The following is a 26,603-nucleotide window of genomic DNA, read 5'->3' on the forward strand; positions in this document are numbered from 1 at the left end:
CATAATATTTCTTCTCGGCGCCCCTAGATATAGGGGAAACTGAGGCAGGGGTTTGCCAGAGAGCCTTGGCCAACTTCAGGACTCTCTCGTGGACAGGCAGGGCCACCCTGGACGGTCCCGCTGACCCAGCCACCCCAAAGAGGGGGTCCTCCTCCTCAGAGAGCTCCCTCAGTTCCAGGTTGAGGTTGTTCGCCACCCTCTTTAGGAGCTTCTGGTGATCTCTAAAATCTGGCAGGGGTGCCTTCTAGTCCCTGGCGGTCGCCTTGTCAGGGGAGGAGGAGGAGGATTGTGGAAGGGCCCCAGTAAAGGGTTCCTCCTCAGGTTCCGATTCCTCCCTGGAGGAATGACCCTTGTCTGGCTGAGTAGGCGGGGGAGGTGCCGGTTGGGCCTCTGATGACGGGACCGAGACCATACCCTGACCCATCTGGGCCCCCCATGACCCCCAATATGGCCACTGCCACGGTCCCTGTGGCCATCCCGGTGCCAGTATGGGTGCCAGCTGCAGCACATCCAGTCAGCAAGCACGGGACCCCGAGCCGCTGGAGAGGTGCCGGCGGTGTTTATGGCTCCTGCCTGCCCTCGTCAAGGATCTGCTGCACGAGGACCCAACGACGACAAGGAGCACCGGTGCTGTCATGTGCAGTGCCAGCGAGGAGGTGTCTGGCTGGACAAGGTTGAGTGCCATGCCTCCGTGGTGCTGAGTCCGAGCTGTCAGTGCCGCTTCCTCCGGCACCGGGATCCGCACCGGACTGTGGTCTGGGGATTGTGACTGGTGCCATGGCGAGGGACTCGGTGCCAAGGAGCTGCGCGAGGCAGGACTGTAACGACTTCGCCTCAAGTGGGACCTTTCCAGTGCCGCGGCTTGTCGACAGTGCCACGGTATGGAGGAGCTCGACGACCTGGAGTCGGAGCTGAGAGGGGAGCCCACACGCTCTATCCTCTCTGACCGTCTGGGGGGAGACTTCGACTCCTGTCTCTGCCATCCACCGGGGCCACCCAGCGCGGGTTTACCCCGAGACGCCGGTTCCTGCACCCTCGGCTGAGGGGGGGACAGAGGCATGGGCATACCCATGAGGGCGCGTGCCGCAGCGAACACCTCCGGCGTCGACGGCCCTTGCAGGGGTGCTCCCCCGCCCCCAGGAGTCAGGGGAGGCTCCCTGCATGGATATGCAGGTGCCGGAGTAACCTCAACGGCCCGTGGCTGGTGCATCTCCTGACTCCCCCCAGGCCGTGGCCGCGGTGTGGGGGAGTCCAGGCGCTCGGTGCCTTGGCGCTGCTTCTTCTTTGGCACCTCTGACTTGCGACGGGTCGACTCCGATGCCGGTGGAGCACTCCGCACTGAGGAGACACTCGGTGCGGTGGGCGAACACGCTGGTTCAGAGTCCAGGCGAAGCGCAGACTCCATCAGAATAGCCTTCAAGCACGCGTCTCGTTCTTTTTGCGTGCGCAGCTTGAAGGCTTTGCAAATCCTACACTTGTCCTTACAGTGCTGCTCTCCCAAACAGCGGAGGCAACAATCGTGAGGGTCGCAAGCGGCACAGGACTTGAATCCTGTTGTGCCAGGCATGGCCCAACAGTAAGCCCCTAAGGGCTTCTTATCTAATCTACTATACTTTAACACTACTTAACAACTACTTAACTCTAAATGTTCAACTATAAAGAACAGTTCAACGGGGAAAGCTACTTGCTGTTGAGGCAAGAGGCAAGATGTTCCAGTAACCGTCACGGGCGGAAAGAAGGAACTGAGGGCCCGCAGGGTCGGAGGTGCCCTATGTACTGTGGCATGAGCACAGTACTCCAGGGGGCGCCTGAGATGACCCTACAGGATCTGCTAAGGGGAAAAAAGTTCCAGGAACCAGTGCACTGTGGCGCGTACTCACTTATATTGGAATGGACATGAGCAATCACTCCAAGTAGAAAAGCCTGTTTCTATCTAACTCCATAGTTGCTGCTCACAGAATAAAGCTCTCTAGGTTTTTAAACTGAAAAAACATTAGATTTTCAGCTAGTGCTAAGTACCTGTGTTCATCAGCATAATATACGAATGGAGAAATACAATTTAAAGGCCTGCTTCTACTGAGAGTGCAAGTTTCTCGGGGCATTTATACAGCTCCTGGCACAAAAGGGTCCTGCTCCAGGATCTGGGCTTCTAGGTGCTGCAATACCACTAATAATATTGAAATCAAAACAAAAAGATCATTGACTTCAACAGGAGCAGAACTAAAATTGCACCATTACTGAAAGAAAATGTGCATCTAAATGAAAGGCTTACTTACTGTATCGCTTCAAAGCATCCTTTCCATGGATTCATTAAACGGTTCAAGGCAATAACAAATATATGGTCCATTAGTGGGAAGGAAAAAAGTAAATAGTCAGTTCATCCTCTAATCCTTTGTAAAATAGTTTAGTTTCTCCAGCCACATTAAAAATCAAACTGCAGCACACAGAGAGGGTAAATAGTTTTTGGTTGATCCATTTCAGTAAGCAGTGCATATGTGCATTCATAATATTCTGTTGACACACAGAGCTAGGCTAATAGCAACCTCATAAACCAGATTGTGGCAGGGGCTATATTAATAGAGGGATTTTTTCCCATGGCAACCTCTCTACCGTTATACTAGCAAGGAACTGAAGAATCATTAACAAAACAGGCTACAGCTTGCTAAAAATGGTGTTTTGTGGTAGTGTTTGTTTTGGTTTTGTCTGCTAAATAGAGTGAGATGTGAATTAGTGTTTGGGGATTTGTTTGGAAGCTTCTTTCTACATAACTGATTTATTCAGTAACAAAATGTTGCTGTTGCTTGAAGCCTGGCCTAAAGTGAGCTAAACAGAGACGTTGCACAGCTTCTGAACTAAGGGGTGCCATGGAAGGAGATCCAAAAAGGAGCATAGTTCTGTTGTTGCAAATCTCGGCATCATGTGACGACATGTAGTTGCATCATCTTTTGGTGAAAGGATGCAACAAGCTGAAGAGAATGGGAACATCTAATCTATTTTATCTGTACTTTTATACCAGGATGACCAGTGTTGCGTGTAAATGGACCAGAGAGTGTATCTGAAAGGAACTCAAGTTCCTAATCCGCAGATGAGTAGCCAGCCAAGCAAATTGTGTGTGGCTGAGGCTGTGCATTATTCCTAGCCCGTTTCTATATGCTGCAATATTTAGATCAGGATGGAAGGATCTGTACTGAAGACAAAACAAATGAAAATTGGGGATAAAGTGGGGCTCCCTGGGAAAGTGTAAGGCCTGAGGCAGTTCCCTGCACTGGAGCAGATTTTAAGAGCTTTAGTGTTTTGAATAATTTTAATTTTCAGTCTTCTCCCTGGAGGGGTGTGGGAGCCAAGGGACTGTGAGGGAGCTCCCGGGTGGGGCACCACATCACTGGTCAGATGCTGATGCTGCTCCACCTACAGGCAGGACTGAGGAAGCCCAAGAAAGACCCCAGCCAGATTCCAGTTCATTGTGCCTGTTCCCACTTCAGGTTCCTCTGCCTTGTGAGTCTTCCCTCGACCAGCAAAGAAGTTGGAGTTGAGCTCCCCAGGCTCAGGCGGGATTGAGGGGATGTTCTCTCTATACTTAACAGAGGACTAGGAGCAGTAATGGAAAAGTCCCCCTTGAGGGGGACTTCACACCTATTGAACCACTTACTTCTCTAAAAATACCCTTTGCCTGGAAGGAGCAATAGGCTGGAAGCCAGGAGTCCCAGTCACACCTCTTTCAACAAGCAGCATTAATAATCCTCTGTACTTCACAACTTGTGTCGTCAAGCAAGGCCTCGTGTACCTGCCCCCTCAGAGTGAGGGAAGGATCGATCACACGCTGTTGCAGCAGGGGTAAGTGAGGACTACAGAAGTCCCACAAGGTCACTTCTGGCATAGCTGGCAGTGGAGCCCAGCTCTAATATGGGAGGCCCATGTTTTAGCCACACTGCCTACACTGAGATAAGGCCAAGTCCGTGAGCTTGGCTATGCTGTCTCCCAGCTGGCTGAAGGACAGGATCCTGGGCAACAGAGATGAGGGGGCAGCATACTGTAAACCCAGTTTGGTGCTGCTGCCTCTTCACTGCAGAAAGCACAGTGCCTAGCAAAGGAGACAGGAACAATGTAAGAGGACGGAGCAGAGAGGGAAGAGTGCTTCCTTGGACACTGGAGAAAGAAGAGGACCAGGGGAAGTGAAAACAAAGGGAGAGAGACTGGAATAGAAAAAGAGCAAGGGAGCATTCAGGGTGAAAATAGAAGGGGAGAGTTGGGATTGGAGGAGGGAAGGGTTGAGGAGAGGAGAGGGATTTTAGAAAGAAAATAAACATTTCTAACAGATTTTCTGAGGGGAAATATTGTATTGAACTGGCTAGTGTGTGTGTATGTACTGCTGCCTTTCCCAGGACCAAGCCAACTGCTCAGCTGGGGCCAGGTTGTGCTGCTCACACCCAAAGAAGCTGTGTCTCTTTCAGCTCAAGGGGTGAGACCCATGTCTTTGGAGCAAGAGGATTCCCCTGCTGTGACTGTGATGTTCCAAGCAAGCGTGATTTTCAGCACAGTGCCAGCTCTGCATCCGAGGCAGCTACGGGTTTACCAGACAAACGGGCAGAAATCAAGGAAAAGACACAGCAGTGTATAGGGGAAAATGGGAAGATGGGGTAGAAAAAGGAGAAAAGAAGTTTAAACCAGAAGGACGGTGGCTGCCAGTATAGTTGCTATGAATGTATTTGTTAGAATGTTTGCTCTGTTCCGCGTTTTGTATCTTTGATTTAATTGTGATTGGGCTGTTTCCAGCAGGGGAAAAATCATCTGAAAATGTTCCCAGCTTTTGGCCATCCCAGTCCTGACCCCTTCAATAGTTATTTTTGTTTCTGATGAGCTGGCCAATATGCTGCCTCTTGCCTTTTGTGTGCATGATCTGTCCGTCTCCTGGAAATCGCATCCAGATCTCTAGAATTGTTTTCCTTCTCAACAGATTGCTCTGTTCCTTTGCATTCCAGGAAATAAAAACCCACAAGGAAGCAAAAGCCTGGTGTAATGCTGCCACCTAACGGGGAAAATGTGGAGATGGAAGCAGCTCAGAGACTTCATAAACCAAATGTACAGTGGAGGGAACAACCAACCCATTTTGGAACAGCCTGGATGTTTCCCAATGTTCACATTTTGCAAATATGTGCCCAATTATTTAGAAGTTAAGTTAGTCATGCCTCTGAGTGCAATCATAGGGAAAGACAGGAGTTGAGGAGATAGTTCCCGTCCTTTAGCTTCCATCCAGTGGTGAAGGGGAACAGTGCCTCTGTCCATGTCAACTGCCAGCATCCACCCCCTCTGAATGCCTCTCCAGCTAAGTCCCAGGGCCTACCCCTCTACTCATCCTGCTCTTCAGCCTGCAGAGAGAGAAGAAAGATTGCACTGAACCCAGTTGCTGCATTTCTTTCTCTTCCTGCTTAAGTGATACTATGAGCAAACAGCACTAGAAGAATCTGGGAGGGAGGTGGGGGAAGACGAGTACATTTGCGTGAGTGGAGGAAATAGAGCACTCATGGGAAGGATGGGGGAGTTTTTGCAAGAGGGCATAACAGAACAGCAGATATGAAGATAAAGAGGAGGGGAAATTGTTTTGCATTCAAGGATATTAACAAAGCTTTTTATCGGGGTATATAATCTTGCTTCCTCACCATGCAGTGCTCCAGCCCTAAAACATATTGTGCTTTGAGGCCTCTAACTCTAGATGCTGTGCAGTAAATTTAAATAGAAAAACAGGGGTAACGCCCTGAAACAAAATTAAACAGCCAGCATGCCTGACCAGTAACCTCGAGATCAAAAACAGCTCTGGAAAAACAACCAACCTCCCACTGAATAGCATCAGCATTCAGTGCCCTTGGAGAAATGGAGGGCCTAGAGGTAGGTTAACAAATCCAAAGCTTAACAAATGTGGACTTTGTTGGGGAGAGGCTAGGAGTGAATTACAGATGTAACCCTTCTGCCAGATGGAGTCAGGTTCACTATCTAGGAGTTCCTCTTAACATTACAAGATAGTACTGTCTCGAGTCCCCACCCAGACATCAGGGAAAACTAAGTACCACCCTGGGCGCCTCTAAGAGGCAATATTTCTCTACTCACAAACCATGGGTCGGTGTATAACAAAAGAAAATTTTTATTAAAAGGAGAGGGAACAGAGCATTAATTTGGGAAAACACCCCAACAATGCTTCAAAAGTACTCAAACAATAAGTAAACACCTGCCCCACTATAGCTTGAGCAGCAGTTTTTTTGCCTCGGTTTCCCACTTTGCGGTGTGAAAGGCTGACAGATGAATGTCCCTTTGACACACCACTCCCCTTTCCCTCCACTGCACCCCACTCCCTCTGGGTTGTCCGAGGTCAGCAAAGATGCAGAATTCAGAGGTGCCATCACAGGGGTTCACCTCCCACTCCTGAAAGCAGGAGGTGAGCGATGCCTCTACTGATGTTCACGCTGTCACTGTTGTCCCTGCTGCTCTTGCCTCTAGCAGTGATGTACTCTGAGGTTCCGCCACTGAGCCCAGTTCTTAGTGATTTCACTGGGTTGTGGAGAACCTCACTGCTGCTGCATCTGCCACATCCTCTGCATTGTCTTTTACCACAATGCTCTTTCCACACCAGGTCTAAGGTTCAGCCCCCTAGACCAGCTTATTAGTGACTTCAGATCTAGCGCTCACTGAACAGAAACAAGGACTTTAAACTGAATCAAATTAGCTCTATCTTTAAACGCTGGAGGGGGAGGATCAAATGGTATCTAGCACTCTTTAAACAGAGTCAATGCCACCAGGGAGGAACAGCTGTCCCGTCCGTCCCTTCCTCCCTGACAGGATCATCATTGTTACTGTTATCATTTTTAAGCTGGTGGGGCTTTCTTAATTGTCTTTCTGGGTTGTGTGGGGCCTTTATTTTATGCGCTTTCTAATTTGGGGGGGGGGAGGGCAGAGTAGCTAGAAGAGTAAATGAATTCAGAGGCAAAATAGATTGTTGTGGGTTTTATTGGAAAATGGTTACAACAATCAAATTAGAACTTGTCAATGTTTCGGGGTGAGAGAATTAGGCTCTATTCATTCTGTCTTTGATATCTCTTGTTGAACTGTCAGTAAGGGATGTCAGCTGTGGTAGATTTTTTTGGTGATGTGAAGTGAAGGGATGGTATCTTTTTTTTTTTTTTAAATGACATCCTTTGGCTGCATGTAACGTTGCCATCCCTTGAAAAGAAGTGTAACTTATGAGGAAGCCATGTCAGTTTCACTAATGATGCAAGTCTTCATTCCATACGCAACTTCTTCTTTTCACTGGGTGGTGCTGCATATCCAGTAGCCTGATGGTAATAGTAATAAATTAATATAGCAACATCATGTCAGAGGTGGGCTGAAATTTGGCATGATTATCCTACCTGCAGCATGATAAGAGTCAGACGGATACCTACAGATCATGTTTCCTTGTATGATTGGAGGTTCTGTACAACAGGAATAAACTCCAGATTGTCCCATCATCTTTTGGGTGGGGAAGGAATTAAAATAATTTAAGGCATGTCCTGTACAGAGGAAATGAGATTTCCTCCTGATTTCAAAGAGGCCAAGCACATGTACAGCTATTTCCTGAAAGGCCCTAGTAGCAGGGGTTCCACCCATCACTGTTTGCATTTAAAACTATCTTTTCACCACAGTCTACTTGGCCATTGTCTCCTTAGGGAAACTGAGGTATTTGGATGTCACCTGTGGCTCTCCTTTCTCTCCCAAAGTCAGACGGAAACAGCCCCAGGCACTATCCTGCGGATGTGTGTATAGGACTTCCTGAGGGTGACGCTGCCATGATGGGACACCCCGCGAGGTAGGACGCATTCCTCAGTTAACTTCTGGATCTCGGGGTCCCAGCACAGCACGGTGGCGATGACCTCATTCTTCTCATCCCGGCCCCCTGTGATGAACAACTTGTTGTTGCACGGGGAAATCCCGCAACTTGCTCTCTCGTGAGTGAACTGAGTCACTAGGCACCATGTGTCTTGAAGCGGGCTGTAGGAGTACAGTGCTTTCATTGCTCCACCTGCAACAGAAACAGAAATTGGTTTGCTCCTGCCATTCATTCCTCTGGGATGGAAGTTCCTAGCCAAATAAGACATTTCAACAGGGTTCTGTCACTGACACTTATGGGAACAGTTTACCCCCAAAAGCATAAAGACAAAACAAGACTACAGGTCAAAACAAAGGGTAATATATTTTTCATAGATCCTTAGATTTAAAAGGACCATTGTGATCATCCAGTCTGACTTTCTGCATATCACAGGCCAGTGAGGGAATCTACCACGTCCCCAGGAAAGTTGTACCTGTGGTTAATTACGCTCGCTGTTTAAAAAAAAAAAAAAATTCTTATTTCCAGTCAGAATTTCTCTTCCTTCATGTAGGTATTGGATAGACCATGATCAAGTCACCTCTTAACCTTCTCTCAAAGAAACTAAATGGATTGAGCTGCTGTAGTCGGTCACTGTAAGGCAAGTTTCCTAGACCTCTAATTATTCTTGTAGCTCTTTTCTGAACCCTTGCTCATTTTTCAACCTCTTTTTGAAAGGAGCCTCATGGCTGAGCGCAGATATCCAAAGACAGGCTCTGGAATTATATTTTCTCTTGAGACAATGGTACCATCATTTAAAAGGCACTGGGGTTCCTGCCTTACAGTTTTCAGTGGTGGTGCATTTTCTCCAGAACTGCTGTATTTAGAAGGGGTAGGCAGACCTGAAAGTCTTGGTTTTATTGTCCTGCACTGTCCTGAACCCTTCATGTAGGGAAAGGAGTGGGGGGAGGTATTTATAAGTGAACAGTTGTATTGTACAACAGCATGATTTTGCTTGTGACAAAATCAGCCTAACAGAAGGTGTGCCTACCAAACCCTCAATGTAAGGCTGATTTCTGTCACAAACAAAATCTGTACTGAACTTTTTATTTAATTGGTGCTGTGAAAGGTTAGTGGGAGAGGGAGACTCTTTTGCATGTGGAAATATTCTCACTTGCTGCTTTTCTTATTTAGCCATTTTCCCACAAAAGCTCAGGGCGTGGGTTGATCTGTCACATAGCTTTTCACTTCAGAGCCTGTGGTACTTTGGGGACTTTTTGTGATGTAATTAGCATGATATAAGCGGTTGAAATGGTTGGCTTGTGGGCAAGATCCTACACTACTTGTAAGCGTTCCCGTCTTGATGATGCTGAATTATTGTAACTCTGTTTTCTGAGGTAACTAGCTGAATTTTTAACTCAGAACAAGGATGTCAACTCATCTACAAACCAGTGAGACCCACTATCTATCTCTCACCCATCCTATTCACAGTGGGTGAATTGCACAGCGGTCCATAGGAGCAGCACATATGCACCTCTTAAATCCTACTTAAGGCCACAAAATAGGGCTTCAGTGGTGCCTCAGGCCTTGTGGTAGCCCTCTGCATGGGGTGAATTTCACCCTGAGGCAATAGCACTCTGCCCCAGGTACCTGTGCTAGGAGAGGTAGCTGGAGAAAGCCCAGAATAGCAATTACATTGGTTTTTTTTTTAAGTATCCCCTTTTCCTACCCTCCTGCTTCTCTCAATGCTCTCTGAGATCCCCTTCCTCTACCAGCTTTGCCTAGAAAGGAGCGATCTCTGCAATGAGCTAGATGCAGCAGTGCTTCCTCATCTCCTGCAATGGCACTGCTGGCACAAGAGACTGGTCAGCGCTCTGCAGTAACCCATCTTCTTGTGGATATTCCCAGATGTCTGTGTACTGAAGTCTTTGGCTTCTAGTAAAGTTGCCATGCGTTCTGAGTGCTCTCACTGACATTTAATGATTATATACAGTTTAGCTGATCCTCTTTCAACTTACATTGTAAATCGGTCAATTTATGTAATCAATCCTGAATGTAATCTTATGATGGGAGATGGAGCATTGTGTCCTCCTGACTCTAACCCTGTTGAAGTCTATAGCAAAGGTCACAAACCTATATGCACCTGCTGTGCAATACTTTTCCTATAACCAAGTGTCTGTATCTATGTTTAACTGGAGACTAGAATATGAGTGACAGTGTCTGCATGTTCTGGGTTCCGATCCCTCATCTAGAACCCTAAAGAGGAGCATAGGATAATGACCATTTGATTATGCTTCTCTGTAGGGTTCCAGGAGTTAGTAAAAAATAAGCTGCACTCAATGTAGACAAGAAAGAACATCACTGCTTTACCTACCCACAACATAGATGCGGTCACGGAAACTCACAGCATTGATGCATTTTGCTTCAACTGGCATGGGTGATTTCAAGCTCCAGTTGTTTGTAGTTGGGTCATAACACTGTGTTTTGTCTGTAGCCAATTTTCCATTGGGTCCTCCACCAATCACATAGAGTTTCTTTTTGTAGCTGGTTGCGGCAAAGGAGCTAACATGGACCATGAGGGGAGCTGCCTATGTCACCATTAAAAAAACAAATTATTAATAACCCGCTGAATATTCATTTGGATTTCAAGCCACATAGATTGATGATTTTCTTTTCTTTTGAATTTAAATATTCAAGGATTACACTATGTAAGTGACACTCTCCCTGCTCAGCAGCTGAAAGGGGGGCACTTTATTTGCATGGGCTTTGTATCTGCATGAGTACAATTAAGTATTTAGCATAACTTACCTAGGTGCTGAGCATAATGGGAAATGGTTAGCAGGGCTGGTTTTGGGCTACAAACCATACTATACCAGGAAGTTGGAGACACACGAAAACCTGTGGCCTTTGCCAGCCGAGGGCTATCAGATAGTGAAACCCGCTACCCTGCCCATAAACTGGAATTCTTGGCCTTGAAATGGGCCATTACTGAGAAATTTCGGGACTACTTGTATGGTGCTCAATTTCAAGTATGGACAGACAACAACCCATTGACTTATGTGTTAACAAGTGCTAAGTTGGATGCTACTGGGCAAAGATGGGTGGCTGCCTTGGCCGACTATGAGTTCAGCATTCAGTACCGATCAGGGAGAAGCAATGTGGATGCGGATGCGTTGTCCCGGCACCCACAAGCATCAGACCATGCTGTGATCCCGGTGGATGGAGTGAGAGCTATTTGCAGTGGGAACTGTCAAGAGCCAGAGGACCAGAAGAGCTCTAATGGTTGTGTGGCAGAGACTCTGGGCCTGCCTTCTGAAATTGTGCCACTTGCCTCAGTGAACTATATTGTGTTAGACCAGTCCCCGCTGCCCATGCTCAGTGCTGCCGACTGGGAAAAAGCCCAGCTGCAAGATGTTGACATCTGCCACATACTGCATGCCAAAAGGGAGGGGCAAAACCCAGGCACATTGATTCCAGCTACCCCTGAGTGCAGACTACTATTGAGAGAATGGAGCAAACTAAGACTGATTCAGGGTGTGCTGCATCGGGTCACCACAGACCCTCTGCAAAAGCAAAGAACACAACTAGTGCTACCAAAAATGTTCAGAGCCCTGGCCATGAGGGCCCTTCATGATGACTTTGGGCATCTGGGAATGGAAAGAACCTTGGAGCTCATTCGTAGTAGGTTCTATTGGCCCCGGATGGCTGAGGATGTCCGCCAGAAATGTGAGACTTGTGCTCGGTGTGTTCAAAGGAAAACCCTGCCCACCAGAGCAGCATATTTGAAGAATATCACCAGCAGCAAACCATTGGAGCTGGTATGCATCGACTTCTTGTCTTTGGAAGTGGACAGGAAGAATATGGGAAACATCTTAGTGGTAACAGACCATTTTACGCGTTATGCACAGGCCTACCCCACACGTGACCAAAAGGCTACTACTGTTGCTCGAGTGTTGTGGGAAAAATATTTTTCAGTGTATGGATTCCCAGCTCGGATACACTCTGATCAAGGACGAGACTTTGAGAGTCACCTTCTGAAGGAAGTACTGAGGATGGCCGGAATTAAGAAGTCCAGGACGACACCCTACCATCCACAAGGTGACCCTCAGCCAGAGCGGTTTAATCAAACTTTGTTGGATATGCTGGGGACTTTACGGCCAGAGCAAAAGGCAACCTGGAGCCAGCATGTAGCATTTTTGGTGCATGCCTACAATGCCACAAAGAACGATGCTACTGGTGTCACCCCTTATCTTTTAATGTTTGGACGAGAACCAAGATTACCCATAGACTTGTGTTTCGGTGTATCTCAGGATGGAGATAGCTATGAGACACATCAGCAATATGTTTCACGACTAAGAGAAAAGCTGCAGGATGCGTACCGCTTAGCCACAGCTGCTGCCCGCAAGAACTCAGATAGAAATAAGCACAGATATGACACCAGAGTACGGTCTCAAGACCTTCAGCCAGGAGACAGAGTCCTGCTACGTAACCTGGGGGTTGCTGGCAAACACAAGATAGCTGACCGATGGAAAGCAATACCTTACCTAGTGGAGGAAAAGCTGGGAGATCTGCCAGTTTACAAGATTAAACCTGAAGCAGGGTCAGGACCAATGAAGACGGTACATAGGAACCTTTTGCTACCTGTGGGAGAGTTGGTAGGGGCCCCTAATGGACTGGACTATGACATGGGACTGGGGTGCAGCAGAGACACTGGACCAAATCCACCACCCAACCGGTGCCGTAGGTCCCCAGGGACTAACCAACCTCTACTAAGAGTATCTGAGAGTGAGTCGGAAGAGGACGATATTCCCATAGTGTACCCCAGGGTGGAGACCAGATCCCACCCTCTAACAGAGGAGCCCAGCCAGAGCTCCAATTCGTCAGCTCTGAACCCCATGGCAGAAGCATTTAGGCCTGTTGTTGATGCACCCACATTGACAGCAAGACCAGGTTGGGGTAATGAGCTTGGCCTCCCAACATTCTCAGAGCCTGAGGCAGCACAACAGACCAGTGATGACATGGCTAGGCTGTTGGACCATGGGGGGACACAGGTGGGAGGTGTCCCTGACGTCCTGAATCTGCCCGGATTGGAGCAAGAGATGCAGGGGCCAGTGCCGGTACTTGAGGGACCCTCCAAGGAACCCTCACCATCCCTAGTCCAAGAAGAAGCTTCCCCAGCCCCTGATAGACCCACGCTAAATAGGCGTGATAGAATTATAAGGCCAATCAACAGGTTAACATATGATGCACCTGGAGTGAATAGTGAGGAAGTAATACACCTAGCTCACAGACTTGTGGCAGCCATAGTAGGTTTCCTTAGACCCTTGGGGGAGAACTCATGTGGAAGGTACAATCTAGAGCATGATTTGCCGGGACGACAAATTCTCGACTGGGGGGAGAATGTAAGCCAGGTCTGAGTGTCTCAATGACACTCTCCCTGCTCAGCAGCTGAAAGGGGGGCACTTTATTTGCATGGGCTTTGTATCTGCATGAGTACAATTAAGTATTTAGCATAACTTACCTAGGTGCTGAGCATAATGGGAAATGGTTAGCAGGGCTGGTTTTGGGCTACAAACCACTTTTGTGTTAACTACTGGGGTAATGAAATGTTGTCCTTCAATTGTATGAACAGATGTCAGCAAAACTGTGCTTAGTCTGTTATGATAGAATCTGCACCCTAAACTAAACAGAGCTCCACAAGGGTGGCAGACAGATGTTTCAGCCTGGAAAGAGAGAGGGGGAGAAGTCTCCTGTTGGGAGCACAATGGCCCTGGTAAAGGACTGCCCCAGGCATGGAGTGATTCTCTCTCCCCATTGTTAAAAGATAGAATCAATGACTCATCTTGGAGTCTTTTGTTTCTTGAAAGCAGGGACATTACCTGTATGTCAGCAGAAGGTTTACCCATGAGTTGAAATCACTAAGAGCTGAACCAGTAGAGGATCTGGGAAACCTTGCCTGACAACTAACAGAGCTGAGTGAGCACCAGGCTACTCTGGTGAAAGGCTAGCACAGTCGGTGCCAGCCTGATGCGGTTGGTGGAGAGGCCGGCACAATCGGTGCCGGTGCAGTCAGCGGAGAGGCTGGCACAGTCAGTGCCAGCTGGGTCAGCGATTGGCTGAGGGGTGGGCACAGTCGGTGCCAGCCCAGTGCAGTCAGCGGGAACCCGGTGCGGTCGGAGCCAGCGGTCGGTGGGAAACAGGCGTGGTCGCTGCCAGCGGTCGGGGACTCAGCGAGGCCTGAAGGCGGCAGGAGACAGCAGCAGAGGGGGCCTGGTCAAGCCCATGTCAGACAGGAGCGGCATAGGGGGTGAAGCCAACCCCACAAGGTGGACATTGCAACCGACGCTGGTCAGTACAGGGGGAAGAAGGAAGGGAGAGGCGAAGGACACGCCCTGTACTCTGGGAGGGGTTTGGTTCATTGAGTTCATGAACTCTGTTTGCACTGTTCCCCAAACCAGTGCTGTGTTACCTCTCTTTTGCTATTAAAAGGTTTCTTTCTACACTCAGACTCTGTGCTTGCGAGAGGGGAAGTATTGCCTTTGGGGGCTCCCAGGGAATAGTGTGTAATTTCCCAGGTGACTGGGTGGGGGCTCGAGCCAGTTTGGTGTTGTATCATTGAGAGGGACCCCTAGATATAGAACCCGGCCCTTGCTGCTGCCGACGCGGTCTGGCAGAAGGGTTACAACTATATTCTCTCTAAAGAGCCCCACCGTCCATTAGTGTTCCTGGAAGCCAACATGTGTTTGCCCTGAGAGGGACACACACCACTGAGCTGCGTGTCTGTATTGCTGCTGGAGAGAACAGGTGTAAAGGGAACCTCCAACTAGCGAACTCCCCAGAAGTCTGACTTTTGGGGAGCTAGCTCTGACTGGGGTACTGATTGGGTCTGAAGCATTCCATTCCTTCTCACTGTATCAAGAAGCTACTAATTAAAAAAATATCACCATGCAGAGCAGAATTTCAGTGCCAAGACCATTCCTGTTCACAGGAATGGAGTGGGAGCAAATAGAATGGGAGGAGTGTCATGATGAGCACACGCCTGCCTAAAACCTAATACAAAAGAGAGAGGTCTAATTTTAGACCAGTCTGCCCTGATGGTGTCACTTGCACAAAGCGGATCCTTTGTTCAGCTATGAAAAGTTAGGGTGCCGAAGTTGATAATGCACCGCTTCCTCATATGGGATTGCATTGAAGGAGTGCATGGACATGTTGCCAATGCTGTCCCATTGCGTTGGGGAGGGAGCGTGGCTAAGCAGCTGGGGATGTATTGATCTGGCGCTTCCCTACTGTAGCGTCTGTAAGCACAGCTTCACTCCAATTTATTTAGTGGGATTTATCAGCATCCAGCTCCTGTTGTAGATGCACTCTGAAGGGGGAGCCCTGAGACAGGGCAATAGTGGCCATACCACCTGTCCTTCCCTTGGGGACCAGTGGCCCCTGCTGACTCAGAGAGGTGCAGTTTGTAAAACAAGCCATATAGGTGCATCTTCAGTCACGTAATATACCATGTGCAATGGCAGGAGAATTTCCTCTTCTCACTTGAATAGCAATACTGTAGATGGCTGAGGGGATTATTGTGCTCTTGTTTTAAATGACATCACTAAACATTTTCCTTTTAAACATGTTAGAAAATGAGTGAATTCCACCGGGACTGTAGCCAAAGGGACTATTAAGCTGGTGCAATGTGTGTAAGGGAATTGTTTTCAGAGGTCGGAACTGCTGCATCCTCTATCATCCTCCTCAGTGCAGCGTCAGACCAGCCCCATGCTCTGGGACTGGAAAGTGGGTGGCAGGGGAAGAGCTTGGCTGCATGGGCAAATAGCAGGGGACATATTTCCAGAATGCAGAGCTCCTCTGGAGTATCATAGAATCATAGAAGATGAGGGTTGGAAAGGAGCTCATCTAGTCCCACCCCTGCTCAAAGCAGGGCCAACCCCAACTAAATCATCCCATACTGTCCCATACCACAAACTAAGTCATTCCATACTGTCCCATACCTCAGCTCTGGACCCTTACCACCGTCTCAGTGTTTAACCAGAGTTCCATGCTCTCTGTCCTGTGCAAGTGCAAAAATGGGGGGCAGAGTAGAGGAGAGTGCAAGGAGCTTTCCTCCACCTTTGCATCCCGCTGCAAGGGTCAGGTACGAGCCTATAGGTGAGCAAAGACCCTGATCCCTGCTAGTGGCTTGCTGTGTGGGATGCACATGCTGCATCCATTGAGAAGCTGGCAGAGCTGTGGCTACAATGTGTGCTCCCTGGGAAGCCCAAAAGGAATTCTAAGTGAGTCAGCAAGAATTCCTCCTGGTGGCTTCCTCTACAATGTAATGTACTCCTTTCACCTCTCCAGCGCAAGCCCCGTCTTAAACACAAGCAGGTCTGTTATATTTGTAAAGTGCTTTGAGCTTCTCAGATGAAAGCATAATAAAAATGCAAACGCAGTAGTGATTTTCCACATAGTCACACATTGAGCTCCCTGGCAAGTCATACCTTGCAGTTTCTGTTCATTCTCCCACATTTACACTGCACAGCACAGCTGTATTGTACCTTGGTGCTAATGATTTCTTAGGTCTGCATTTCAACACTCCCAGCAACTCCTTCTTGTTCAGATATCTGTTTAGTTGACCCATGTAATGTTTATCCTCTGAGATTATTTCTAATCCACAACCTTGTTTTACACTTATTTATGTTGAAATGCATGAGATGCTGGTTTGCATGTACCCTTCTATAGCTAACCAATTAGTAGTTTCTTCTATATCTGCTTGGTGTCTTCTACAAACTTAGGGCCTAATTCTGCCACCTTGACTCCTATTGAGCTTTATTTTATTTGGTGAGTAATCCATTGACTTTCAAGAAAATGTTTGTAGAATAAGATACTGTTCAGCAGGAGTCAGGATGGCAGAACTGACTCTTACTTTGTTCGTACTTCCCTTGAAGTTTGCATTTTCATCTTGAATACACAACTAATAGACAGATGTGTGTACATACTATAATTTAGCTCATTTATTTTGAGGTACAGTAAATACCTAACACAATTCCCCGATTTCAATTTGTTTCAGTACCATTGCATGAAACAGGAGAGTTTGGTTGTACTTTACCTCTGACCAGCAGTTATGAAAAGGATCATATGTTTCTACGCTGTTGATTCTCTGTACGCCATCAAAACCTCCAATCACATACACCTTGCCACCTAGCACAGCCATTTTGTGCCTCCATCGCCCAATGTTTAAATATTCAATTTGGATCCATTTGTTGATGGAGGAATTGTATTTCCAGACATCATGTTGTGTTTCTTTCCCACCTGTAGTGTACACAACACATGTAAGTGACATAACTGGCATGACCTGCATTCACTCAGAACCTCTGTTGTGTTCTATTTTAATGAGGGAGGATTTGTCATACAAGAAATAAAAACACTGGTTCATGGAATTTTCTCTGGAATCACATTTCCAGCAGTGGCCGGTGCCTGCTTAAGAGAAAGACAGCTTGAGTGCTTAAAGCTCATCTAATTCAATTTGCATTGGTATACTTTGGAGAGGGCAGGGAAATTCCTGAAGGTGATTTTACAAGCCATCTCTTCACCAGACATGAATCACTATTCGTGCTTTAGCTGTACTACCAACTTTTCTTTTTGCATTTGTAACTTTACTATAGAGTCAGTGGCCTATTGCTTGTAATGTTGTGCAGTAGAATCTCAGGAATGAGACCCGTTGCTGATTGTAGAAAGTTTAAGGGAACACCAGATCACCTAGTCTAATCTCCAGCATATTGCAAGCCACCAACACCCCTTGGCACCCACACACTAAACTCAACAACAGAAATGAGATCCACAGGAGACTAGACTATTATGTGCCACAGGCAGAAAATAGGCACTGTGCACCAGTGCTTAGGCCCCCTCAATGGCAGGAAATTGATTAAGTGAGCTATTTCCAGATAATCCTGGCAAGTGACCCATACCCACATGCTGAAAGGGAAGGCAAAAAAAATCTCAAAGTCACTGCCAATCTCACCTGCAGGAAAATCCCTTCCCAACCCCACATATGGCAATCAGTTAGACCCTGAGCATGTGAGCAAGAACCAGCCAGCCGAGAGAGAATGGTTGGTACCAGCTCAGAGCCCTAGCTCTCCCCATCCCATGTCTCATCTCCAGCCATGGTCATCACTGATGCTTCAGAGGAAGGACATTTTGAAAAAGCAGCATAATAATTGGAGAGAGGAGGAACCCTTCCTGACCCTTTTCAAATGGCCAGCTGAAACACTGAAGCATGATCTTTAGGAACATAAGACATAAACCAGAAGTGAGCCTCAGCGCTGCCGAGGATAGTCCCATGCCCCCACTCCTCCCCCAACCATCTCAAGCAACCCGTCATACAATTGCATACATTTGTCCAGCTCTCTCTTAAAACTAATTAAGTACCCCTACAACTCCCACTGGGAGGCTATTCCAGAACCTCGCCCCTCTGATGGTTAGAAAATTTTTAATTTCCAGCCGGAACTTGTTGGTTGCCAGTTTATATCCATTTGCTCTTGTGCCAACACATTCTTTTGGCTTAAATAGCTCTTTACCTTCCCTGGTATTTACCCCCCTAACATATTTATAGAGAGCAATCATATCCCCTCTCAGCCTTCTTTTTGTTGAGAACTGGTGAATAAACAAACATGATATCAATAAAAAAATCAAGGCTGCTGCATCATATTGTCTCCAGCCACTTGAGAATCCCCCTGTGCTGGGAGGTCCTGCTGGCATAGGCAAACCAACTTTGCACTGGTGGAACAATATTACACAGGAACAATTTAGCCAGTTGGTCCACTGATTGCCACAATACAAACACAGGGCCTGATCCTACACTTCTGTCCCATGAAAGTCCTCCACTGATGTCTGCCAGGGAGTTTTGACAGAGTGAAGAATTCAGCATTGGGTTCATTATTTCTTGAAAGTGAAGGGCCCTGGCTGTGATCTCACTTCTGTCCATCTGACTGTGGGTACTGCAACACTGCAAAAAACAAAAACCCCGCTGCACCAAGTCTCAGAGCCTGGGTCAACTAACTCAGACTTGCACTTCAGGACTAAAAATAGGACTGTAGTGTAGACGTTCCTGCTCAGGCAGGAGCCCAGACTCTGAAACCTGGTGAGAGGGGGAGAGCCACCCCCGAACATCTACACTCCTAATTTTAGCCCCATAACGTGAGCCCCACATTCTTGAGTCAGTTGATCTGGGCTCTGAGACTTGCTGCCGCTCTCTTTTTGCAGTATTAGATGTAGATTTATTTTGGTGAAATTGCTCCTTATTTACATCAGGAGATGAGAATTGGGCCCAAGAGGTTAATCCCCAAAATAGGTTTGCAAATGAATCTCACTTATTCAAAGACGTCTTGAAGCATTTTTGCCAGTACTTTAGTTTCTGTGTAATTTTATTCATAACCAGAATACAAACAGACCAGTTAAGTGTGAAATCCATTGCACAGCCGGAGAAGCTTGCTGTATAATCTACAATCTAGCTACACAATCACTTCATCAATGAATATATTGAAAGGAGAATTCATATTCCATTACAGAATTGTCTGCCCTCATTTGTATGCTGTACCGCAGCCAGATCACTGCAAACTGATGGAGCTCATCTTGGGGCCAAAGAACAGATTGAATAGGAGATAATTAGCATGCTAGAAAGATTCATTAGCAATGTCTTTGTGTCTATTAATTTTTCACATGTATGTGTTGAGTTTTATTTGCACTTGAACAGATGAAGTGTACAAATGCAGAGTGCCAGCATTTTTATTTACAGTCGTGTTTACAGCTGGCGGGTGTTCCATTGTCGCAACCTTCCCATGTACATTACAGTTTGTTCTCTTCTGCATTAGAAAACAGCCCTGACAGGAATCTGAACTAAACCGCAGTTGAATTCTGTCTACATCATTGGGGAGGGAGAGATTTTTGAGAGAACTGGCGGAATTTAAACTCCTTGTCCGAAGCTTTATGGGAAGTGATGCATTGATATTATCTCTTCATTAAGAGCAGTAACTGCAGAAATGAGAAGACTGAGACCTGTAACAGTACCCTGATGGAAAGCAGCAAGTAGGGGGATGAGGATACAGAGATACTGAAGGAGTGGATTGCAAGGTAGAAAAGAACCAAAGAAAATAGAGGAGAAAGTGATAAACAGTGTCAGAGACAGGAGGCTGATGAGGAAGAATAAGCGTAGATAAGTGTTCCTTTGGTATAGCTGGGAGGAAGTAATTCATAATCTGGGCCAGTGCAGTTTTGTTGGAGTGGGAAGGGTGAAAAGCAGATTGGAGGGGATCCAGGAGGTGAAGAAGTCACGGAACTGAGTAGATGAAGGGGAGGAGGGATGCTAGGAAGAGTGCCAGTCTGATCAAAGTAAGCATTTCTTTCATAGCAGGGCATGTATAAAGCATGTCTAGAGGCAGAGCAGAGAGAGCAGTTAAAGAAGACAGAAAGAATTGGAGAAGAAGCCAGAGATGACAGGAGGCAGCAGGCCTGGGACTAAGGAGATAGGTTGAGAGGTTAGAGGCAGTAAAGAGCTCTCTAAGTGTGACAGGTGCAAAGGATTGAGGGGCTGTGTTTGTTAAACATTCCCAGTAGAAATGTTGGCTTAGATTCCCCCACTAATGACCACTGAACAAAGGGAGAAGCTCTGAAGAAATAAAGAGCAGAATTTAGTGGTGGGATGAAAAGCAAATTTCTCTTCCTTAAACTAATTGGCAGTGAAGGAGAATTAATCCTTGCCCCAGAACAAGGAGATTTAATAGACTAAGTTGGGAGTGAGCTTGTTAAAATCCCTGTAGTCCTAAAGGCACAATGTAATGGGAGATATTTTAGACCAGCATCATTTTCTAGGCAGAATGTTCCTATTTTATTTCCTCCTCTCCCCCCTTCTCCCACCATTCCACTTCACTCATTTTTGAAGTAAAGGTCGTGTTTGGGAAAGGTGCCTGATTGAGATCGCTGCAGAGTGACATCTACCCACAGCATGAGGACAGTATTGGAATTGGCTGTGCAAGTTTCTCCTCACAGCCCCACCCTTCATCCCACATTGGGGAAATCTGTAGCCTCCATTCACTCTGTAACCTCTCTGCTTGAACTGGCAATTAGGGTGTCCAGTGTAGCAGTTGTGAGAATGGCTGTGAGCCTTTCTCTAGGAAATGGAATGAGATCACCAAACTCATTTTCAATAGGTCATCAAAACAGCTGTCAGACAGTAATAAGTCACTACCAAACTGACCTGCCTTTCAACTTGTGAGTTTGAAATGAAAGGCTCTGTATTCCATTGCCAACCCCCTATGCAATCCGTAGTCTTCTTTCTATTCAGATGGGTTTGTATAGAGCAGGTCGGAGTTAAATTTCTCTTCTGAATCCTTCAACACTGTGATCCACAATCACACATTCACTCTGCTTCCTTGTATGAGGACTCTTGGGTCTCGTGGTGGTAATGGCAATTAACTTTGCTTTCAGTTAATGGTTGTATTTAGAGTCCCACGTTCTGCACTAATGAAGTACTCCTGAAAATGGGATTTTCAATCACAAGCAAAGCAATCACGATTACTGTTTGCAAATTATCGACTGTTGCTTATTTGTGCAGAACTCCTATTCTGAAAAGGTCCTCCAGAAAAGCTTTGCAGTGACTACTGTTGATTGTACGCTGCATATGCAGCTTTAAGAGGCTTTTCTGTAACTACCATTCCTGACACTTTGGTGTGTCAACACTAGGCACGCACACACATCCGTGCAAATATCCGTGCAAAAAATCATGCATTTGTTTGAAAACTGAATCAAGGCTAATATTCTAAGAGGCTGGGCAATGCCGTCACTCAACCCAGTGCTTCTCGGAAGCCTGTCTCTCAACCACAGCAATGAATGTGAGCAGCTCATTTCAAAGGCAATGGCTGAAATGCTCTAACACTAGCTGTTTATGTCAATTTAAAAGCTGTAATTATTTCCCCTCCCTTGTTTTTGAGACTCCTGTGTTCCCTCCATTTAATTCCATTGGCATTATTTTGCTCCTTACCTGATATGTAGACTTCATTTTTTAGCGTAATACATGCAAACTCCACCCATTTTTTATTCTCGCTCTCTGTTTCCTGTTCTGTGATGGGCAATTTTGCCACCTCCAAACGGCTCCGCCTCAAAGGATCCAGGCAAGTCACTTCCGCAACAAATTTTTCATCTTTTGTGCAACCACCTATGATCATAAACACCTCAGACTGGAACTCATGCATCCGTGGCTTTGTTCTTTCTGAAATAATCTAGACACAAGCAGTGTAAAATGAATACACAGGATGCGTCACACATATGGTTAAAAACAGCATTATACCCTCTGGTGTGAGAAACTCACTAATTTACCTCCCATTGGTTCAGTTCATGTGCCAAGTTTTGCCTATGGTACATGAAAAGTCTACTCTCCCCTGCACAAGCAGCACATCTGTCTGTTTTAGTAATTTATATGGCCCCTATCACTGCAGTATTTGAGCACCTCACAATCTTTAATGTATTTATTCTCTCAACACCACTATGAGGTAGGGGAGTACTATGAGGTAGGGGAGGCATAGTGAGAACAAATGACGTGCCCAAGGTCCCATAGAATGTATGCTGTGGTGCAGGGAATTGAACCCAGGGCTAACTGCTAGACAATCCTGCCGCTCTAGAAACACTGCCCAAATCTAAAATGCTGTGTTGCATTCACAGAGTGTGACTTTGGTTCTGTGTCAACAATAAAAGTGCCAAAGCTGTTCTTGGAGAATATTTACAAGTGGAGTTAGTTACAATTCTAAATTCAGAGGTGTTAATGATAAGTTGCATCTCACTGAAATGCAGGTGGCACTAAACCCTTGGCTCCCAGTAGGTACACCATTAGTCATATTGGAATGAATGCAGTGGAAATTTCAAGGAAAGCTTTTCATAGGATACAGGAATTCATCGTTTATTTGAAATTTCTGCCCTGTCAAACAGAGCACTAGATATTTTTCTTGTACTTTTAAAACTAATTTACAGTGTGTTTCTATAAAATGGCATAAACAATCTAAATTAAAAAGCAGGTTTATGCAGATGTAACGTTCCTTTATATGTTTGCTCGATATAACTTACTAAATTGTCAACAAGTCTCAGCACTCTGCAGATTCCTCATAATCCCCATTTTAACCCTTCTGCCAGCTTCACAGTCCTTTTTCTCAGCCATCATCATTGCACAGGACTTGCAGGAGCACACACATTCTGCCCCTTCAGCATCCGGAGAAATGCCTGTTGAGTGATGGTTGGCACTCTCTGTGCACAGCCCCCCGCCCCGCCATCGACTGCCAGCTCAGACAGCCAGGCACTGGGATTGAAGACTGAACCCAGATCTCTAGGAAGGCAGAGCAGGGCCACTGGGTCATCTACAGGTTGGCCCGAATTACTAATCCCATTTGGAGACAGGGCCTGCCTGTGTTTTGCGACATCTTATGAAGTCTCCTATCTAGGGAGCCCATCTAGCTCCTTCACCTCTGATGACAGGGTTCCACCAATATCTAGCCACCCATGACTATCTCTGCCTGCTTGCTGTCATCTTCTGATGCTCCGCAGGTTGTAGGGAAGCACGAACACACAGTCTCTCTTACTCTCTCAGCTGTGAAGTTTTGACATCTGATGACTCCCTTTTGAGGACCAGAAGATAGGACTGATGCATAACTTTCCAAGTGGGGGAGGGGTCAGTTAGGGAATTCCATTCCATCTTTGCCTGCTATGACTGGGCTGAGGTAATCATTCTTGAATACCTCTGCCTGGCTGGCCCTGCTTGAGGAACCAGGACCATTTCAGAGCAAGTTTGAAGAGTACCCCTGTGCTTGAATCTTTTTAGTACTATAAAGACGGTTAGCACTGCTTGAGAAGATGTGCTACACACTCTTAAACTGCAGCAGTGTATACAGTGCACAAAAGTACAGCAACAGGTTTTTAAAAAGTTACCAGAATCATTACTGCCTCCATCCCAAGTATATATGCAGAGTACAGCATGATACAAACGGGAATCGCTTCAACCAACACTAAGTACAGCCATCTTTGGGGTGGGGCACATGAGCCTGCCTACATCCATAACATCACACAACAGTTACTTAGGAGGGGATGGGAAGAATAACATACTCAATTGAAACTACAGGAGCGTTGAATATTAAGTGAAGTTCGGTTTGGATAGAGGATATGAGCGAAGGCATGGACAGACGGTCATTCTCAAGAACATGGGGATGCTTTTGGACTCTTTACCCACCCTAATTCATACATATCTCCATTCAGACTGTTCCTGCTCTCTTATATTTTAATATATTCTACATTGTAAGGCCAGAGGGGACCATTATTATCATCCAGTCTGATCTTCTGCATGACCTAGGCCAGATAATTTCACCCAGGATTTTCTGCATCAAACCCATAACAATGTTATTGACAATTGAAACTTTGGGCTCATTAGTACAACTAAAAACAGAGTATATTTTAGTAGGGAACAAAGACTTAGATAATTGTTTATAGATACGGAACTGCTTACCCTAAATGACCCATTGGAATCCTTAGCAGTATTTGATGTTATAGATAGATGATCCTTTTTTTTATTGGGATACAAAGATTAAATAAGAAAGCAATGTCTGAAGTAATACCTTTGATTTGCCTTTTTTACTAGGGAACATATCAAGGAATGTTGATTAACCTTGGTTTGATATTAAGCAGAATTGTGTGCAAGGGATACCCTCCTCTTTTCAGAGATCCATGAACATTTTGTTAAATGCTAAATGTTAAAATAAGCTGTCTGGAAACCTCTCAGATTTCACAGTTAAATCTCCGGATAATTGATCAAGATTATTTTATTTTTCAAAAGTACTAATTTGTGAACCTTTCTTGTAAATATCTTTTTCTACCTCCAAAACTGATACTGAGTTCTGTGATTGTCAAGCTGAAATATTTCTTAATTAGAATTGGTTCAGCCACCTCTCCCTCCTCCCAGTTTACTAAGTATCTTCATTTGTATGTACCTCATTGCCTGACAGATGGTACATTCTTGCTTCTTGAAGCAGAGGGAAGACATCAGGACACTGTCTAATGAGTTGATCGGCTTCAACTGTCTCTACAAAATACCAAGGGTCCAGAAGGGGTAGCCGGACGTTCTCAAGAACATAGGGTAAGAGAGGAAACCGTTCAGACTCTTTGTATCGAACCCAGTTCATAACAGTCTCAAAAACCTGCGCCTCTTCGGTGACATAGAGGTCATCACTTTTTAGCGTGTTGTACAGAATGTCAGCAGGGATCTCCAGAAATTCCTCATAGTTCAGCACTTGAGCGAAGTTCTGGATAATGTAGCTCTGGACTTGCTGCTTCAGTCTCTCCAGAGAATGAGTGTCGGCCAGCCTCAGAACCCCAACACAGTTTTCCGGATGGAGCGCTTCGGTGAGGAAACTGGCACAAGCTTCCACCATCCGCAGAAACTACAGACACAAAGAGCACGTAAGGTACAGTGCATTTATCATATATTTGTTTTGTGGTAGCATGTGGGAACCCCAGTTAAGAGCCAGGACCCCATTGTGCTAGGTGCTGGACAAACACAAAACAAAGAGAGATCCTTGCCCTCAAAAGCTTACAATCTAAGTATAAGACAAGAGACAACATACAGATACAGACAAATTGATGAGCCCAAGGACAGAATGAGACAATACAACATGACAGGCTTTCGTCTCAGGCAGCACACTAGCAGCCTAACCAATGTCCAGGTGTTTTGTGGGCATCATGACAAAGGAGACCTTTTAAAGAGGATAATAAAAGTAGCATATATGACCCTCAGCACCTCATAGTCACGAGGGGATTTTATTCCCACTTTTGTGATGTAGAGAAGTATTTATCCATATTATGGATGGGGAACAGAGGCACAGAGTAAGTAACTTGCCCAAAGTCACACAGGGAGTTTATGGCTCACCCAAGAATTAAACCTGAGTTTCAGTCCAGTGCCGGTCTATCCACTAGACCATCCTTTCTACCCTTAGCATTGTTTATTTACTTGGCATGCTGTGCAAAAGTACAAGAAATGGTCCTGCTTCAAGTAGCTAAGGATTTAAATCAGGTACAGACAATATAGCTTGGACCTATGAGATACAAAAATTGGTGTTTTAGGGACTAGTATTCCAAAGTACTGAGCACTGACAACTCCAGTTACAGTTGGTGGGAGTTGCTGGGGTTCACCGCCTCTGAATATCCAGACCCATAACGTGAAAGGCCTTACCGAAGGAAGTGAGTTTTAAGGGAGATTTGAATGGACGGAAGGTGGCCAAATGGCTCACAGGGAGAGGGAGAGAATTGCAGGCATTGGATGTGGCATAGGAGAAGGATATAAATTGGGCCTATGAGTCATGAACGGGGCAGGTGGAGCTGTGAGAGAAACACATCCCATGCTGTTCCAGTTCTGTCCCTTTTGTGGTAGCTTTGTGATGAGACCATCAAATTAAACATCCCTTGTGAGTAGAGCAAGGATCTGGGTGGAGGAAGCCATATAGTCTTTGAACTTTATTTGACTGTGTTTCACAAGGCATAAAAAAATGTCTGCAGTGTGACAGATTCTGATCTCAGTTACACCCATGGAGTAACAGCAACATCTGACCCATTATTCTGAAATGGCTGTTTGTTTCACATGGGCTTTCATATGGGCTTCCTCTCCTAAAGCTTCACCTCTGTTTTAACCATGCAAGATTCATTGTAATTTAAAGGGACGCTGTCAAGCTGAAGAGTTTTAAATTGGTTAATTTAAAAAAAATCC

At 46.1% G+C, this 26,603-nt stretch overlaps 1 protein-coding gene across 3 annotated transcripts in view; it reads right to left on the reverse strand.

The window, feature by feature from the left end:
• Nucleotides 1–6,728: 6,728 nt before the first annotated feature.
• Nucleotides 6,729–26,603, reverse strand: part of KLHL6 (kelch like family member 6) — a 30,653-nt gene continuing 10,778 nt past the window's right edge. For 2 of the 3 annotated variants that reach the window (XM_067538638.1, XM_067538637.1), the window contains exons 3-7: nucleotides 24,835–25,284; nucleotides 21,852–22,089; nucleotides 16,926–17,128; nucleotides 10,206–10,419; nucleotides 6,729–8,047 (exon numbers count right to left, since the gene is read on the reverse strand). In XM_067538638.1, coding sequence (XP_067394739.1) covers nucleotides 7,746–8,047; nucleotides 10,206–10,419; nucleotides 16,926–17,128; nucleotides 21,852–22,089; nucleotides 24,835–25,284 — 1,407 coding nt within the window. In that variant the 3' untranslated portion in view covers nucleotides 6,729–7,745. The remainder of the gene's footprint in view (nucleotides 8,048–10,205; nucleotides 10,420–16,925; nucleotides 17,129–21,851; nucleotides 22,090–24,834; nucleotides 25,285–26,603) is intronic. The other variant, XM_067538639.1, reaches the window with a different exon arrangement.

Source organism: Emydura macquarii, unplaced genomic scaffold (assembly GCF_026122565.2).
Source record: "Emydura macquarii macquarii isolate MOO-44397 ecotype Brisbane River unplaced genomic scaffold, CSIRO-AGI_Emac_v2 contig_499, whole genome shotgun sequence".
Classification (NCBI taxonomy): Eukaryota; Metazoa; Chordata; order Testudines; family Chelidae; genus Emydura; species Emydura macquarii.